General features: G+C 41.4%; 1 protein-coding gene across 5 annotated transcripts in view, besides 1 other annotated feature; it reads right to left on the bottom strand.

Annotated features, from left to right (window-relative positions):
- Window positions 1-740: 740 nt before the first annotated feature.
- trv (trivet) overlaps window positions 741-19,629 on the bottom strand; it is a 64,126-nt gene continuing 45,237 nt past the window's right edge. For 2 of the 5 annotated variants that reach the window (NM_001170283.3, NM_143352.4), the window contains 7 exons: window positions 15,717-15,804; window positions 13,245-13,320; window positions 12,849-12,945; window positions 8,391-8,580; window positions 7,859-8,251; window positions 6,865-7,018; window positions 5,719-6,076 (listed from right to left, as the gene is read on the bottom strand). In NM_001170283.3, coding sequence (NP_001163754.3) covers window positions 6,047-6,076; window positions 6,865-7,018; window positions 7,859-8,251; window positions 8,391-8,580; window positions 12,849-12,945; window positions 13,245-13,320; window positions 15,717-15,804 — 1,028 coding nt within the window. In that variant the 3' untranslated portion in view covers window positions 5,719-6,046. Of the gene's footprint in view, window positions 6,077-6,471; window positions 7,019-7,858; window positions 8,252-8,390; window positions 8,581-12,848; window positions 12,946-13,244; window positions 13,321-15,716; window positions 15,805-19,629 lie in introns of those variants that run through there. The other 3 variants (NM_001276104.1, NM_001276103.1, NM_001300644.1) reach the window with 3 other exon arrangements.
- Window positions 17,553-19,629: part of a mobile genetic element that runs on past the window's edge.

Below are 19,629 nucleotides of genomic sequence, written 5' to 3'. Positions count from 1 at the left end.
GTCGCGACGGCAAAAAAAAAAGGACGAGCAAACAACAAAAAGAATTGGCGCAAAAATATGTTTTAAACATTTTTCTCCGCTTTGCATTTTCCGCCATCCTTTTCCACAGCTTTCCACTTTCCCTTCAGCATTTTGTCGTTGTTCTGTTTTTGTAAATTTTTGATTTGTTATTGTTGCACGTGTTGTCCTTTGCCTTTGTTATGCCAATCCATCCTTAGCGGCCCAACTGCGAAGCAGGTGCCACGGATCCCTGTGTGTGTGCCCCATCCGGGGCATAAATGTTTTTAACGAACTCACCTGTGAGGCATACGCATAAGTAGCAGAACGTCTTCTTCATGTCACCGATGTAAATGGAAAAGCAGCGCTTCTCAGGGAAGATGAAAAACAACAGCAGATAGCGATGGCCAAAAGCCTCGGGGGAAATGAGCAACCAGCCAGGGAAACTGCCATATGCAGAGATCATAAGGCAGCAGAACAACATAATGCAAAATCATCTCGACTGAATTTTATGGCAGCACAAAGTGCTTTGGGAACCGATAATTCAACTGTTCAGCGGCGTACAAAATGTGGTCTTTAAAAAACAGAAAATATACTTAATTTTAAAATGGAATAAAATGAAATATAAATTTAACTTAAAGTGAAATCCTTGCTGAAATTCCGAGAAATAAGAACGCAGGCCAGATGTTTTATTTTTACAAAATTTTTTTGTTCCTTTTTATTTGTTTTCTTTCAATATATTTATGTATACATAATATAATTTTTGTTGTTTATTCGGTATATTTACTTATTTTCATCATTTCTATGTTGCAGTTGTTCTTTGTTTTCCATCTCGCCTGTTATTACACTCTTGTTTCTGTGTTATTTTGTGTTTTTGTTTTTTTTTTTTTTGTTTTTTCTCATTTCTGCTGTCACCTAAGTATAATTTCTCTATGCATTTCGCCTCTTATGGCAATCCAGCGTCTAGCTCTAAAACCTTTCCCCACTGGTCGGGGTCACCTCTGTTCTCGATGAGGTGGTGACCTCAGCGCTACGCTGACATTGTTGTAAAATATTTTGCTTGCATTTCGCTGCCGGGTTATTCGGGTTTCTTTGGCGCGTTGGTATACAAATACGCAACCAAATTGACCGGGTTTTTTATTTGTTTGTTTGTTTTGTTTTCAACTATAAATATTTTTCCTTTGAATTTCTTGTTATGCTTAATTTGATTAACTCTTTTAATATTCGTTACGTTGTTTCACTTGTGTGTTTTCTTATGCAAATGCCGTTCTTATGTGTGTATGTCTGTGTGACTGGTGATGCCGTATTTAAATTGTATATATATTTCTATTTTAGTGTATATTTAATACTTAGCTTATGCATTAGGTTTTCAATTTTCGGCTTTGTTGTTGTTTTGTTTGGTTGTTTTGGTTGTTTGCTTATGTTTTCGGCCCTTATATTCCGCTACAATGTTTTCGATTTTTTCATCCTGTTTGCCCTACGCCTTTGTGTTTTCCTTGTCCTAAAACACACTCAAACATGCTTAAATTTCTACAAAATATTTGCAATACTGCAGTCGATATCTATACTTTGTTTACTTTAGTTATTTGCTATTTACTTATCATATTTTACGTCTGTATATATATATGTATATATATATATATATTGTTCGTATAATATCGATATCTATGTTTGCGTTTGTATCTGTATCTGTAGCTGTATCCGTATCTGTATCTGTATCTGTGAGTGTGTTCTGTCCTTGTGTCGAATGGCTTTCAAAACTTTTTCTGTTTTTGCTTTTGTTTTCCTTTTGATGTTTGTTTTGTTAGCAGCTTTTGGTTGTTTGCTCATCGTTTGATTTTTTCTACATTTGCATTTGATTTGTTTACAATCTTAGTGTAATTTTAATTGCATAACATGCCCTTCATTCCGTCTGGTTTATTGCACAAAAATATCCTTCTTGCCTGTTCAGTTTAGATGCTGATTTTGATTTGGTTCCAACTGTTCTCGTGGCTAGTACGCTTACTATCTGCAAATCATATTCTCCTGCCTTATCCTTGCTGGTGTGTAATTAAACTCACGGAAACACACACTCAGAACTGGGATAATAGTATGCACTGCCATTCACGTTGAAGGGTCTGTATGCATGTAAATATATATAATTGTTTGTAGCTTAGATAATACTTTTATTTGATTGATTTTCGGTTTCGCCTTGCTGCACTTGGATCTCGTTAAAATTTGTTCTCCCCCCGTTTAGTTTAATTTATGCTATGTGCTTCCATATGCATCGCGTGTGGTAAATTTCGCTAACTGCTCCTGTTTCAGCACTCCAGTTAATTACACTTCGAATTGACTAATTGGTAATTGTAGTTTATGGTTAATAACTGCAATCGTTTCAGTGTGTAGTTGGCTTTGAACCCAAACCGAATTAGTAACTCAAAGCAAAGGACCCGGAATTGAATTATGCTTGACTAATGGTGGAAACGGGCTATGATCGGAACAGAACCTGAGTCGATGAATAATAATAATAATAATCATCATGCGGCAATATAGTGCAGCTACACAGTATCCTTGTAGTGCTTTTCTTTTTCTTTTTATTTTTGTTTCTGTTTTTGGATGGGCAAATCCTTTTGCCAGGATTAGTACCTCTCTGCTGTATATGTGACGTGGGCTGCCATGTGTATAAATACTTTGTATATGTTCATATATATATATATATAGACGTATATAAATGACTTAGCACAGTTTATAGTTACACAACATAAATACATACAGTTACAGCTGTTATTAATATATTTTAATGCTTTTGTTTTATATTTGTATATTATTTAGTTCGTCGTCTTTGTCAGCTTGTTTTTATGCTTATTACCATCCACAGTTAATTCTTATTTAGTTTCCAACTCTTCACTATTTCTACGTGCCAACTACCCATTTTAACTCTTTACTGATATGTAGCGCAAACATTAACAAACAAACCGATAATATATTTTTTTTTTTTGTATTTTTTTGTCTTAACTATAAACTTGTTCACTTATAAATGTTTTTAATTTCTTTGTTTTCCTAGCCAAATTTTTGTTTTCTGCAAAACTGTTATTAAGATTATTTTATTTTTCGTTTGGTCAACAACATTTCAAATTTTTGTTCTCGCATTTCCGTTATACTTAACAAAATTCTATAAAATAAAATAACAACAAAAAATGCATTTGTCAGCTTCACTTTGCTTGCATTATTAATCCGGCCCAATCCCGCCCACTTTAAAATCACATCTACATCTAAGTCGCATGCCATGCGCCTCGTAGTTTCTCTAGATTCTAGTGCTAAAAACATTTAAATATACAGTACGATTGCCCCGTAGGACTGTGTGTCCTGCTGATCCTCAGATCCTTGGCTAAAATCCCCGACCCATCTTTTCGTACTGAGTGAGCGCATCCTACGAATACACATCTGTATTTGTATATAGCCGTGTGCGGGTATTATTGATAGACATTTACTGGTGATAGGGCCACACCCGCGTGTGTAACTAAATGCTCTGCTCCGTTTGTTGCAAAAATTCCACTAAAAAATGACATAACAAATTCCACGCTACAATTCGCTGGGGATTGGGGCGTGTCAAATGCAAATCAAGCCTCGTCCTTTCGTCCTGTCGTCCTTTGCAGCTTAATTGTCCGATACGTATGGCGATGCGATGCGATTACGTTACGTATGCGTATTGCTATTTCTAGTACTTCGGATTTCTGCCTGTTGTTCTTGTTGTCATCGTTTTAATTGGTTTTCATTTTGAACATCTATTTGTGATTTATCATCCAACGCACACAACACAATAAACAATAAATATCATTTACCATACGTTGCTCGCATTTAGTTTTTCTTCTCTATATGTAAACACCGTGTAAGTGTATGCATGTTTCTGTGTGAGTGGGCGCTGTAGTGGTGTGAGTGTTCTCCATACGGCTGGCATATATATGTATATGTTATATAAGCATGTTTGGTTTAATGCATATGCTGTATACTCTATGTACTTATCAACCAACTCTAAGTCTAGACTTTACCACTTTACATTAATATACTCTACACTTTTAGTTGTATTTACCATATGACTATTTTTATGTTTCACATTCATGTTATGCTATGTATTCTCGATCCCTATAGCTTCGTGTGAGTGTGTGTCGTGTTGTCTATAAGTTGATTAATGCTTGCCTCTGGGATATCTTGTCCTATGTCCTGCGAAACTGTCTCTGTTTTTGGGCTGCATGTGTGTTTATTGGCTTATATGATTAGGCGATAATATCTACTTTATTACGGCTATGCTCGATTAGCTAATATCAATTAATATCATTCGATGGCATACTTTGATTGTTTTCAATATATTTTACTTGTGTAGGGGAGTTCTGCTCTCTCTCTCTCTCTCGCTTTCTATACTTTACTCGTTCTCATACCACATACATATTTTTAGCTACTTGGATATTCTGTTTGGTTATCGGTTCGGTTTCGGTTTGGTTTGGTTTGCTTTGATTCGATTTGACTTGGGTTGCTTTGGGTTTCCTTATCGCTTTCGTTTGGCCTAAACAACAGAGAACTAACACAACAAATTTGCAGCTAGCCACTCCTCATCTGGCAACTGAAATAAAACCATAAACGTAACATGTACAAACATGGATTAGTACTGGCGTGTTTTCAAGAGTTAGTTGTTTGGAGGGAGTTTGAAACATTTTTGCGGCTGCTTTGTACATGGCTCTCCTGAAGCGCTTGTTGAAAGTGAAGCGAAAAGTCATAATGAATAAGGATGTGAACTTTTAAGCAATTTATGAACTGGGCTGGGCTGGACGTTCCTGTACTTTATATGATTATTTTATATTCAGATACTTCGAACTGCGAGTGCTGGTGAGACCGTGTGAGTGTGCGTGTGTAGGAACCTGTCTTTCGATTGCTGATCGATCACAAATCGGTGTGAGTGCGTGAACTTTCAGTTGCATTCTATATAGGAAATGATATTTAGCAGGACATGACGAGCTAGTTGGCCAATCAATTGCACTTGGCCCGATAACTGGCAGTTATTTCTAAGCAGTATCATCTATCATAGTTTATAGGCACTAGTGCTAAGTGTGTGCGGGTGAGTGAAAGTTGGTCTCTCTCTAAATTCTTTTCTTTTGATTCCATTTTAATTTTCACACACTAATCACTTATTAGTGGGCAAAAGCTGGATGAATAAGAAACGACTTTCACTCGCCCAGCGATGGTAGTGTAAAGGTGTGTGTCTGTGCTAAGCTAAAACCAAACTGCGCACAAAAGTAGGCAATGCAAAGTGATGCGGGTCCTGCTGTGATAGGGATGCATCATCTGGAATCCGGATGATGTGGGGTTAAGGACTGTTTGCGTACACGCACACACACATACATGTTTGCTTGAATTTGTGTGTCGGCCTGTCTGTGTGCGCGTAATTAATTTTAACGCATTTTTAATTATGTTTATTTTAATTTAATGCCGCGGCTATGTTTGATTTAGGCTTGAACAACCCACTCGATTTATGTTTTCCTACGACCAAATTGTAATCATGGCCCCCAATTTCTCCCGCTGCCTTATTAAATTAATAATTGTTGTTACTTTTTTATGCGCGCCGTGCTCCAACACAATTACATAAAGCATTAAAATATGTGGTTCGAGGTGTCTTTGTGTGTGTGGTGGTGTAAGCAACTAGGGTTAAAAATATGTTCGCTTTCTTTTCATTTTCTTTTTTTTTTTTTTGCTTGCATATACATAATAATTGTTTGCTTCTCCCGAAGCTTTTTCAACGGGCGTTGACAGATAATTATGCTCTAGTTTTATATATATATAAAGATATATATATTTATGTGGGTGTGGGATTTCGGATTTTGCATTCGCGCTTGCATTTTGTTTCTGAGGTGCAGCTCTCTAAAATTGCCAAACTTCAAGATGCCATCAATTGTTTTGTAATTTGTGTGTTCTGCGCTTCGCATTTTATTTACAGCTCAGTTTGGTTTTGTTTCTGTTCAGAAAATTGCGGCTGTACTTAAAAATTTTGCTTGGATTTTCGGTTTTTGGCTTTTGGCGTTTACTGTGCCTGCAAGAGTAGAGGATAAACCTTAAAAAATAATATGGGTGTTAGTAAGAATTGGAAAAAAGTAGTAGACGGAATAAAAGTAATTGTAATGCAAAAACGTGGCTATTTTCTCAATACAACACACAAATTTCATAGGCATAATTAATTGTAGGAATTTGTTCGAACTATTTTTTTGGCTCATGAGATAAACAAATAAAGCGCACAAGCTAATTGGCAAATATATTACACTTAAAAAAGATAGCACAAATACCACAAATGTTTTATGGCAAGATTACTAAGCAATACATGCAAAAGAGTACTATACATATTTCACCAGAAACGGCTACAATATTTATTATCCAAATGTTTATTTTAATATTCAATATATTTTGTGTTCAATTGTTTTACACCCCCGCCTATTCGGTATAATGTTATTTAATCAAAAGCATGCATGCATATGGACAGATTACAATTGTCTCTGTCCACATTCGATATTCAAATGCAAAAGAATAACATTAGCAGGCAAAGGTATTCGAATGGCGATGGAATATTTTGATAGCAGCCAGAAATATGTACGCATTTCGAGTGCACACACAGCTGCCGAGCAAACAACCCATCGCACACCCTAACGAATCGAACGAATCCCATCGAATCGCATCGAATTCAATCGAATCGAATCGAAACGAATCGAACGGACTACAATGGCATCCAAAACACATTCAGAACTTTCAACAAACGTAGTAGAGATGCACGAAAAATGTTTCAATGTGTCGGGCAACGAGTGTATCTGTCTATGTATCTGTATCTGTATCTGAGTGAGAGTCACCTACCTGGGGGCTCACTTGGAACTGCTGGATCGGATAGGCCACCACGCCGGCGGCCTGCGGAATGGCGGTGCCGGCCACGCCCGTTGCCAGCTGCTGGGCAGGTGAGATCTGCGCCTGGGTGACGCCTTGCCAGGTGGCCGGAATCTGCACTCCCATGCTGCAACGAGAGAAAGTAGTTTGCAAACATAAGTACACGCAGAGAAAATATAGATAAATAATATCCTTCCTTTATTGCTTGAACTCATTTAAATATTTATATTTTTCTTATCACATTTATATTTCTTCCAGTGTAGAGCTGCTGCATTTGCTGATCCGCTGGTTAAAGTCCCCGGAGCGTGGTGTGCGCCACAATTATCACGGGTAGCATAGTCGCCGGATGGCAAAGGGATTCGCAACCAAAGGGACGGCAAGTTGGGGGGATGGCGGAAAACAAAATTTACGCGACTGCGATGCAAATAGCACGTTATGTTGACAGCCCGACGGACGCGGAAATGTATTTCATACGACCGCAGACCGAGGAGGGTGCAAATGAAAAACTTTCGCAATTAGCAAATGAATTCACCCATCCGTCATGTTGTCGTTGTTGGTGGCTGTTCTTGTTGTTGTTGTTGTTTTACCCGATCCCTGGTGGCGGTTCAATCATTGCACAAAGTACACGGATGGAACGGGCAGCTTTTGGATTTGCATCCATGCACGGAAAGAAATAATGGGTACTTTCACAGATAATTTTCGTGTTAAATATTATATTTTTGAACCTTTACCACACGATACACTTTAATGGACTCTTTAAACTTGAATTTAATTAAATTCTAAAAACTACTCAGATTATTCGTTTCTTTCCGTGCAACTTTGTCGCTCTGTTCCAAACAGACAAATCAACCAATTAAATTATTGCGCGCAAATCCAATGACAATGGATGACCACCCCGACAACCCTGACCACCCACCATTGAGTCCCTAATCCAAAGACCCACCTCCACACCAGCACTTCCACTCACCCCATGTATCCCTGCTGATATCCGCCGTACTGGCCGAAGTGATAGCCCTGTATGCCCTGCAGGAACTGGTTCTGCACGGCGGCTGCACTGGCCGCCGCTGGGGTCACCGCTGCGGCGGTGGCCGAGGAAGCCGGGTAGGTGGGCGTGGGCGAGTACCAGCAGCCCGTGGCGGCCAGCTGCTGTCCGTAGGCGGCGGCGGCAGCAGCCGCGCCCACTCCATACGGGAAACCGGCGGCAGCAGCGGCGGCACTGTTCAGGGCCTGGGTGGCGATGGTCTGCGCATTGTTGGGGTCACCACTCTCCTTGCCCCACGAGCACTTCACCGGCTGGGCGTTGATCTCGGTGTTGTGTACGCCCACGATGGCGTGAGTGGCCGCCTCCTTGGTGGAGAAGCTGTCGTAGAAATGGAAGAAATTATTAAGATATTGGTAGATAATATAATAGTTTCATAGTACTAGAGAATATAAAAAATTATGACCTAGTTAACTGAGGATTTCTAAAAAAAATGCATTTTTAAGATGACTTTGCTTACCGCACGAAAGCGTATCCCTTGTCCTTGAAGACGCGAATCTCCTGTATCGCGCCGTAGGGGGCGAAGGTCTTCTGGAGGACCTCCTCGCTGAGGGCGGTGAGGGCGCTGTTGACGCCGCCCACGTAAACGGTGCAATTGGAGGGACTGCTCTGATTGTAGACCTCGTCGAAGGTCAACGGCTTGATGTTCTCTGCGGGTGATGAAATGTGGATGCAAGTGTTACACGGCGTGTATTGGTTTGATGGATCTGGATTTAATGTTGCCGCCTCCAACGACAATTTATGAAAGGCTGTTTTTCTGTTCGAGTCGGTTTTTTATTTGCCAGCTGCATGATTAATATGCAAATTAATTAACGGATTTACCCGCAACAACGGCAGCAACGCAACGAGAGAGCAGCCTCGGCTCGGCAACGTTTTGGTAATTAAAATAACCGCATGCACTTAGTCAATATGCTTGTGTGTGTGCGGTTCCTATATGCATGTGCTCCACCGAGCGAGTGAGTGTGTGTGAGTAAGTGTAAGTGTGTGAGTTTGGTCTGAAGGGGGCGGTGCTGCAACACCATTTATCGTTGCTTTCTTGTTGTTGCCGGTGCATATTTAAAATTGTTGCGGTTGTTATTGCATTTTTTATTATACGTATTTTGTGGATATACATTTTTCGTATGCCGTTTTATTGTCGCCATGCTTTTTGCACTCACTGTACGCCCTGCACAATATACACCACATATATATGTATAGTAATGGTCTGAAACAACCCCACATTGTCGTTGTCGTTGCCCTGATTGTTGTTCCGTATACGCCATGAATGCACGTATTTGTATGCAAAGCTACACTAATTACTTCCTTTGAGGTTAAAACTAAATTTGCACTTTTAAAAATAATGCCTGCCTTGCGTGTTTATGTCTTTGTTTAGTTTTTCGCTGGGATTTACACGCATTCTTTTGTGGAGGGCTATAGTTCTAATGACACTGCCACAGATCGAAGGGATGGCTGGCTGCAAGGACCTTCTGGATCAAGGCCTACTTAACATGCTCTGTTAATGGCAGGCAACTGCTGGCCAACTCCCTCCATTTCGACCACTCAAAATGCCATTGCAGGATGTCTGGATTTCTGTGTGTGCGCGTGTGTGCGACTGCTTTTTGTTTTGCCTTCGACTGCGCAGCGAACATGCCGAAGAAAACACAAAAATATGGCTCAATGACATGCAACAGGATTGCTGCACACACACGCCACCAAACAACAACAATCACGGCTCCTAACCGAGGGTGCAGCCGAAAAACACGGAAAACTAACAAGCTCGCAAATACTTTCGAAAGCTTTTGCCACAAACGTATGCGCTTTCGCCACGCATACACACGCAAATCAAAGCCAGAGCACTGAGAAAAATTACCTTAAATAACTAAGTATTTTAATAATTTAATTTAAATATTGACGTGTTCTTTATGTAAAATTTCTTTTTACGTTTGGCATGTGACATGCAATTGTTCTCAGTGCCCTCGTATAAGAAACATTTCATACTTTAGAGCGCCATGTTTCACTAATTTGCACTTTGCTTTGTGCTTGTGTGCGCCTGCATTTTGGCCCTTATTATTTCCACTTTTTGTTTTCTCTAATTTCTTTTTTACGCCTTTAAATAGGTGTAATTAAATTTTGAAAACTTCAACCAACGAGCCTCACACATTCGCACACGCCCTACGTGACCGGAGCCTTGGCGCTGAGTTAACTTGGCCAAGTTTCATGTCAGCAGCAAATTAAAGCGCTTTCAGCCCAGCATGGCCATAATTATCGCACATTTTTGTCTACGACAAACCATGTGCATTCCCATTTCCCCATTTCCCAATTTCCCATTTTCAATCCGTGGGCGTCGTGGGCCAGACACAAATAATTGAAGTCTGGTCAGCCCAATGGCCATTATGGGACCAAATGGCCAGAATGCGAATGCCAGCGGGCAGGTGCTCCCATTTTCGCCGGCGATTTGAAATTTTAATGAGCAATTATAGGCATGTAAAACTAAATCATGAAATAATCACCGAATCATTAACATAAATAATTCACATTTTTACACGCTGCAAAAACAACACGAGCCTGAAGGACGTGGCAAACACTTGAGCAAATTCAAAAGTAATTAATATGCATGGAAATGCTCGGATTTTTTTCCAGGACTCTGCCAAGGGGCGTCTGGCATGGGCGTGGCAGTATGCTAATTGGGACGCACATTGGTTTCCACCGAAAAATACCGAAATATCGATATTTGCAACAATTCATATTAAATATATTACGAACTCTACCGTTTTCTACCTTAACTCCACCCATGGATATCTATATTTAAGTCCCCATCCCCAACGCATTAAGGCATTTAAACTTTTACTTAATTGTGCGCAACTCTGCATAAAATTTTGATTTATTGCGTCAACTGGCGACTGCCTGTAACGGGTTCAGGTAACTCAAACTTTTGCGAATATTTTCCTGCGAGTTGGCCAATAAACTACCGCCCACACAGCCGGGTCAAAAGTCAAATAGTTTCGGCAAAGAAATTTGTCATACGGCAGCTCTGTCGTCTTTTGTCGTCGGCATATTGTTTCTGGTTAATTAAGTTATTACCATAATGAGCTTGCTGGTATTTCGGTTCATATTTATGGGCTTGCAGCGGAATAGAGTCTCAGGTCTTGTTTGACAAAGGTAAAAACTTTGCGGCAACTTTTCCTTTCTTCTCAGGGCAGGGCCATAAAAAAGGTTCGCGGCAAATGCGTTTGTTATAAACCCGGTGAAGTAAAGGAACGAAGGGCGGTGCTGAGAAACTCTTAGCCAGGACGAAATTGCAAAGCGTCGCCAAAATTGTCACAACTGTAAAATGCGCAATTGCGCCGGATCGTAAATCTTTAGCAACAATGGGGCAGACACATGAGTGGCCCACTAAACGCGGACGGACGTGAAATGTGCAGCCTGCTTAAAACATAAAAATGCCGGGCCAACTGGATGGGATTGCCAAAAGAATCGGGCAAAGTGGCTGCGTAAAACATGAAGTAATGCGAATGCCAAATGCGAAATGAGTTGAGTGCTACAAATCGTAAAGTTTCGCCAGCAGTCGCTAGGCGGACCATAAAACCTATACACCCATCCACCCAGATGCCCCGCATATACAATTTTTCAACCCTTGCATATGTGAGCGGAACATAAAAAGCCTTTAGCGATTGTGTATCGTATACTACTCACTTTTCTAGTGCCGACTCAGCCCATCGAGACGATCAAAAAATCAAAATTATTTCGCTGTCAAATTGCTAATAATAACTTGTATTACATGATGCCCCCAACTACCGTTCGGTAATTTGGCTTTACTCCACTTCACCCCATAGAGCAGCAGATAGAGTGGAGCAGACAAAACCGTGACAGAGTCAAATAAACAATGAGACCAATAAAAATACGCTTAAGCTTTCATAGGCGTTTTTTATGACAACAATATAAATGCAAAGGGAAAATATTATATTCGGAAAAGTCGTCCCGTCCGTTCCGTCTTCCTTCACGTTTACCGAACCCTTCAACAGTTTTCGGGCCTTTGCACGATAAATTCCACCTTGTCTCCAACTATTTTCCCCAAAATATTCGTTGTGTAACCCTGTTTGCCTTGTGCGCCTGTGTATGTGTGGGTCGTCCTTTATGATAATAGTTTCGTGTTGGCAAAATTTATTTATCTGATTCCCTCCGAATCTCCGCCACTCACGGCGTATGTATGTCTAACAAATAAAAATTATGTTAAAACATGCAAATATGCGTTAAGTTTTGATTTATGAGAGCCAAACGGCGGGGGAAGCCCCGCGCATGTTTGTCCGCTGTTAATAATGATTACGCCCCCGCCTAAGGATATAGTTACGGTTAAGGTCCTGGAAAGTCTGTGCGGTTGACAACGATCCGTGGCCATAAATTGGGGGGCGTGTCGTTGGGCCCAAATGAAAATTGATTTGCCGGGGCCTAATTGAATGGGGTTTTTCTTTCTTGCTTAGTAGCTTCAGTACTTATTTCTGGGTCGTCTAATTGAAAAAGTTAAAACCAAATTGGGTACAGGCCATTACGGAAATTAAACGCGTGCGGTTAAGAAAGGACAAAAATTATTAAGAAAACATAATCTGGCAGAAAATTTGTGCGACGTTTATAAATAGCGAGCGGTTTTCCTGAATGCCGTCGCCTTCCCCCGATTTTCCCAGCCATTTCCCAGCATCACATTTGGCCCTGGCATTGTGCCTGTGTCGCTCTACCTTTGGCATTCATTGCCATAATTTCCTGTAATAAGAACGACGCGTCGTCTGGCTCTTCGCTCGAGACGGAGCTTCGGTTCGAGTTTGAGTTTCAGTTCGAGTCCGGGTCCGGGTCCCAAGTCCGTAGTCGGTAGTCGAAAGTCCGGAGTGTACGCACACCGGAAACTTTGTTGGCCTGCCGACTGGAGTGACACTCATGATTTCCTTACCTTTACTCGCCGGCGGTTTCCGTGTGGCCCAATTCGTGCGAATTGAGCGGGAGCCAAGCCATTGGCCATTCATGGCCGTGATGGCGCTTTCGGCTTCCTGCGGGGCGATAATGAACACAGAGAGACGGTCAGAAGCAGAATCGTGGTAAGAAGGACACGGTGAAAAATATCACTTGAATAAAGTCATCTCAAATAAATAAGGTTTTACAAGGTAATAAAAATTAAATGATATATACAATCTATATGAGATTTCTTCAGCATTATTCAAAATGTTATTTTTAGTAAAACCAAATTTTTTGATATTTTTGTGCGTGCTTTGCCAAATTCAAAGAAAGAGCCTGTGCACGACTGCATAAATATGCACTTAAATATGCTAATGCCATTGGCGGCTCTTACCGATTTCTTGATGAAGGACACAAAGCCATAGCCCTTCGACTTCAAGGTTTGTGGATCGCGCACCACGCGACAGTCGCTGCAAGAAAATGAGAGAAAATAACACGAAATGTAAACATTAAAGTCCCGAACAGAGTTCACTAAGTCTTAAATATATATATTTTGTACCCTGCCTTTCAGCCGAACGGAAGTCCTGGCAAACTTTAAAATTTATGCAAATTCCTAATAAAGACATCTCTCGAGGACTCCGCCTGCGTCTTCGTCTGGCCGACGTGTTCAAATATTTCCGTTCGAGTACAAATACAAATATATTCAGTCTGTGTTTGCCGGCTTGGGCGTGGAAGTGGGCGTGGCCCCTTGTAATTCGGAAATTAGAAATCTGACCTCATGCCGCAAACTTTTTATTTATCTTGCAGTTTGCCAAGGAAAGCTTTCGGATTTGAGCTGCCAAGAAGCCAGTACGGTCATCTCATCGCTGGGCTTTAAGATAACGATAAAGTTTTTGATGAATTTCTGCCATCCGAACCGTGATTTGCCCCCATCTTGATACATTCCCTTCTACCAAATCGAACTGCGCTCATTACGGCTGCGGGATAAAAGGACCAGCTCGTTTTGGTCACTTACACTAGTGACCCGGCACTTGTGCCAATTGGCCAACTTCCGACTCGGGGGCCCAAATTGATTTCCCCCAGCGGCTGTACGACTTCTCATTTGGACAATTGGGGCCTCGACACCGCACTAAAGCGGGCTGCCAGGAAACTTTGGCAATTACCCCCGGTCCGGCAGTTTACTTTTCATTTATGAAGCATAAACCACAGCGGCGGCGAAGTTGGCGACGCTGGCCGGCAACTTTTTTTTATGATTATTATAAGTAAAACGCCGAGCTAGCGAACCCATCGGGTCTTTCGGCCAGGCTTTGACTTTGTTTTGGGCTTTGGCTTCTGGGGCTTGTTGCCAGGTCTTATTAAATATTCACACGCGCCGCGCATTTAACAAAACGAAACAAAATGCGCTGGGACCTCCGACGAAAAAAAAAATATATATATATATATAATGCCAAAACCAGGCAACACCAAGCCGGGCAACAATGCCCCGAAAAAAAGCAGAAAAACAAAGCCAAAAAAAAGGGCAAACAACGCCAGGCACGCATAAAAGTTTTGACAGCCGGAGAGGGGACATCTTGATCCTTGGGAGCCGCACGACCGAATCCCGGCGACTTTGTGCGTTAAGCGTTTTGACATGTTGGCTAGCAGATCGACTCGGCTCCCAAGGAAAAGCCATAAGAAATAAAGTTCTTTAAGCCGGTCCCATACCAACCCCGTCCCTCTCCCTACCCACCATCGACCACCCAACCTGCAACATCCTTCGAAGATAATCAGCTGGCGATGTGGGATGGGTTTTCAGGGAGTATCGGCGATAATGATGTCAGCGATAGCTATCACAAAGGTGCCAAACGATTGTTCAATGGGACTGAAATGCGTAGCCATCGATACGGTTGTCAACAGGCAGTGATTGGGAGTGGTATCGTTTTTCTATTCCTGGCTGAGGTTAACTTGTAAACGTGTTTTATTAAAAGGTGCCTAAGAGTAGGCAACAATCGGGCTTACTCGGGCTTATTCTGAATTGGAATTGCAGACTTTTAAACACTTCCCTAAATTTCATATTCAAGTTATGCAAACACAACACTGTCAACCGCTTTTGATGAAAGACATGACCTGACATGAGCTCATTAGCGAATCAGAGAACCCTTTAACCCAATCATGCCAGAGTCATTAGAATGATTTTCAAATTATTAAAATTTAAATTGGCCATCGGCCGGAAGATGAGCAGAGCAGATTTGCTGATAGACTGAGTCTGACTGAGTCCTCCGTTTCGTGGTTCAAACAAGCGGCAAATCCGAAAATCAAATACTTTGGCGTAATTTTTGATAAGCCGCCGCAGGGCCTCTTTTTGTGGGCGGAGGAGGTGGAGGAGCAGCAGCTCCTCCCAGGAGACGGACTAACATTTTGACTCGAAACTTTGCGATTAAACAGAAGTTAATTAAGCCAAGTTTTTGATGCTGTCGTTGCCACGGGAGAGGAGGTGGCTCGTGGGTGGTAAGTGGTTGTGGGTGGCTAGTGACTTTGCCATTTCATGCCGAAAAATAGCAACTTAAATATTTGAATGCCCCGTCTTTTTGCCTCACCCTCCCTCGCTTCTGGCGACACTTACAGACAGCGAAAAGAGTTCGGCCAAAGTGGCATTTGCATAAATTCATTTTTTGCCGTTCAGTTATGAATTTTTTATGGAGTAGCGAGTTGCGAGTTGCGAGCCTTCTCCACACGGGCCTGTCAATAATCAGAGAATGTGTGACAGGAAAATTTTCGCAAAAAAAAAGGGGAAAAAGGCGAAATAAAAGCTGCAGAATTGGGGAAAATGGGAAAAAGGCAATTCCGAGTTAACTGGCAAATGGAAAATTTGCATTTTAATACTTACGAGATTTCGCCGAATGGTGTGAATGCTTCGCGCAATTGCTGAGTTTCAATTTCTGAGCTCAAGTCGCCGACAAAGATGTGGAATTGTTCTGCAAAAAAAGAGCGGGAGTGTCAAGTTGAGTATCGGTTTTTTCGCAGATTTTCACAGATATTCACTGGGACTTTTGGGGAAAGGGTTGATGCCGTTGGCGCATCGTGAATCGCACAAAATATGCGCCAGATAAAAACGCAAATCAAAAGAGAAACCCAAGTCATGCGCTTTTATTTCGCAATTTATTGCCAACGCTGACGTTGTGCTTTAATACATATTCATAAAAAAAAGCACGCAAAAACTCTAAGAAGCAGAACTTTCACATATATAATTTTATGCTGCATAAGCAGAGATAAGTTAATTGAAATCACAAAGGAGCCGCGCAGATTGATGGGTTCAAATGGCTGGGCGAAGGCGATGACAAAAGTTCCCGAGTCCCCGGCCACTCACACTGTATTAGTTTTTCAGATACGTCGCGGAAAACTTTGCCCACTGTGTATCTCTTATGCAAAGAGAACATCCCCTGAAGAACGTCCCCATTAATACTAATTAACCCATTCATCTAAGTAAACTTTCCACGCTCGAATCTTCTGGCCCCATCATCAGGCCAAACATCGTGTACACATGCACAAACTCAAAGCCATTCGCTGTCATGCAGGCTGCACAAACACAAGTGCAGTGGGTGGTGCGACCGTCCACCCAACAACCACCTATCTCTGCACCGCAAAACACTATAAGAGCTCAAGGATCTAACTGACAAGAAACTTTGAGCATTGAACAACTTTTTGCAATTTAAATTCTCGGAAAAGATTATACTTTTTTAAAGCACACTGCATGTATTATACAAAGAATATAAACCTCAATTAATATAAAAATTCTTTCTTATCCGCTAATAAATATTTCATGCATTTATTGGGAATTTCGATTGCTGTATTGCAGATTGCAGATATTTTCCAGTGTACGCTTATACAATAAGAAGCTCACATGCAAAGCAAACACACCCACACTTGCACGAATCGCAATCATTTATTATTATTTTTGTGTGCTTTGTCTCTTTGGCACAGAAAAAAGTCGCGAATGCGAAGGCAAGTGGGCTGGCATCTGGGTGGCTTAGTTAGTCCTGGTGGTTCTGCTGGCGCTCGTTGTCCTTCGTGCGCTCTTGTGTCAGCTCAGTTCGGTTGAGCCCAGCTCAGCGCTCAGCAGCGAGACTCGCAGCCAAGATTTGGCGAAAGGCGAAAGCAAAGGCAGCGCCATCGCAGCGACGCACGTGGGGTGGTAATGGGTTAAGGGCCAATGCAACGGGGTTTTTTTTTTCGGGGGTCAGCCCAACAACGCCTCTTCCCATTCGTACAAACACAAAAACACAGTGAATTCTTACCCTAAATAATTAGCACTATTCAGCTGGGGCCCACTGACGACTGCGACGACGACAACATTCGAGGCTGACAACGCCGCTGGGCGTGGCCCAGACCCACCCATCACCCATAACCCATCGCACACCGCCTACCGCCCACTGCCCACCACCCAACGGCCTTGTCTGCTGCACGTGCAGAAATTAACATTTCCGGTAATTTTGCGAAAATGAAAAGCAAAGCGAAAAATTAACGGCAACGTCGTCGTCGCGGCCGCAGCGAAGGCAAAATGCGAAATGCGGAAAGCTTTTGTGTTAAATAAATATTAAAAGGAATTTCCCAGAGCCAGCGGAACTGATGGTGAAACGTTAAGGCGCGGGATCCTGGGCGGGCTGAATAAGTAGATTCGTTCTGAGTGCGGCCTGTTGGCCTTTTAAAAACACAAACCAAACGTCAGTACCACTTCAACCTCCGAAGAGATAAGTCGTGCCTCTCAGTCTAAAGCCTCGCTTCGCGTAAGCCCAAAACTCTTATCAGCAAAATCTTGATAAACAAATATCAACCACAAAGAGAAAATAAAAAACTTAACAACAAAAACAACAATACCGCTAATCCGGGCTCAAGCCCTTAACCAACAATCATGACAGACCCACCAAACATTTACAAAATCACTTCAAAAACATACCAATCCCAATTAGGCGAACCTAAATTTATAATTATTAAAAGAAATGACAACAACTCTTTCGAAAGAACTTCACCATTCATCATAAAAAAATCGGTGGACTTTGCCTGTGGAGGAGAAGTTGAGGGATGCAAACGTACAAGAGACGGCAACCTGCTAATAAAAACCAAAAATGAATTACAAGCCAGAAAACTCCTAAAACTAACAAAAATTGCAGATGAGGATGTAACAGCAAGTGAACATAAAACATTAAACTTCTCTAAGGGAGTTATTTACTGTAACGACCTTAGACACATCGACGAAGACACAATTCTACAAGAACTAAAACCACAAAAAGTATCTGAAGTTAAAAAAATAATGAAACGGCAAAACCCCAACTCTAACTCCGACACCAACAACATCACATTAGTTGAAACTGGACTCATAATTATAACCTTTGAATCGCATAAGCTCCCCGAGATAGTACGAATCGGGTACGAAACAGTCCGAGTACGAGACTATATCCCACTCCCACTTCGATGCAAAAAATGCCTCCGCTTCGGTCATCCAACACCCATATGCAAAAGTGTAGAAACTTGCATCAATTGCTCTGAAACAAAACACACAAACGACGGAGAAAAATGCACAAACGAAAAAAACTGCTTAAATTGCCGAAATAACCCAGAACTTGACCATCAACACAGCCCAATTGACCGCAAATGCCCTACGTTCATAAAAAACCAGGAATTAACAGCAATTAAAACCACACAAAAAGTTGACCATAAAACGGCCCAACACATATATTTCGAACGTCACGGCTTCCAAACGAAAAACACCTACGCCAAAACACTTACAAACGGCACAACCCAGAGGACAACAAACACTCCATCACCTAATATTCACACAAACACAACCCAATCACAACAACAAAATCCGCACCACACACCCAAATCAGCAGCACAAAACACTTCAGCTAAGACACCAACAACTGAACCAGCCAAAACAACCTTACTATCCAACCAACCACACCAACACCACCACCACCACAGCTACGACAAACTAGAAGACATGGATACCGACTACACACCTACCAGAAAACCATCTACGGCATACTCATCACAACTCACAGAAGACCTAAAAATAAAAATCTTCCCTAAAGATAAATCCAATAACCTATCCATAAACCTTAAAGCATCAAAACTAAAGGCCAAAGCCCACAAAAACAAGCACACTAACAACAGCGACAGCGAATCCATATAGAACTCTACACAAAACCCTAACCGTTAACACTACCTTTAAGTAAGTTATAAGCTTTAATTTTCTCACAAATGTCCCTAACTATAATCCAATGGAATCTAAAAGGATATCTAAACAACTACAGCCATCTCCTTATTCTAATCAAAAAATACTCCCCCCACATAATTTCCCTCCAAGAAACCCATATACAATACACTAATAACATTCCAACCCCAATAAACTACAAACTATTAACAAATATTGCCACCAACAGATTTGGGGGCGTAGCACTACTAGTGCATAAGTCAATACAACACACTGTCCTCAACATAACAATCGATATAGAAGCAATAGCCATAAATATAGAATCTAAACTTAAATTAAACATATTTTCCACATACATTTCTCCGACCAAAAACATAACTAACCAGACACTCCATAACACATTTAACATACAACAAACACCCTCTCTAATTACGGGAGATTTTAATGGATGGCACCCATCCTGGGGCTCCCCAACAACAAATAAACGAGGAAAAATAACTCATAGATTCATTGACAACATGCACCTTATCCTGTTAAACGACAAATCTCCCACACACTTTTCAACACACAATACATACACACACATAGA

Source organism: Drosophila melanogaster, chromosome 3R, assembly GCF_000001215.4.
Source record: "Drosophila melanogaster chromosome 3R".
Lineage (NCBI taxonomy): Eukaryota > Metazoa > Arthropoda > Insecta > Diptera > Drosophilidae > Drosophila > Drosophila melanogaster.
This window is presented reverse-complemented; position numbering and strand designations above follow the sequence as displayed.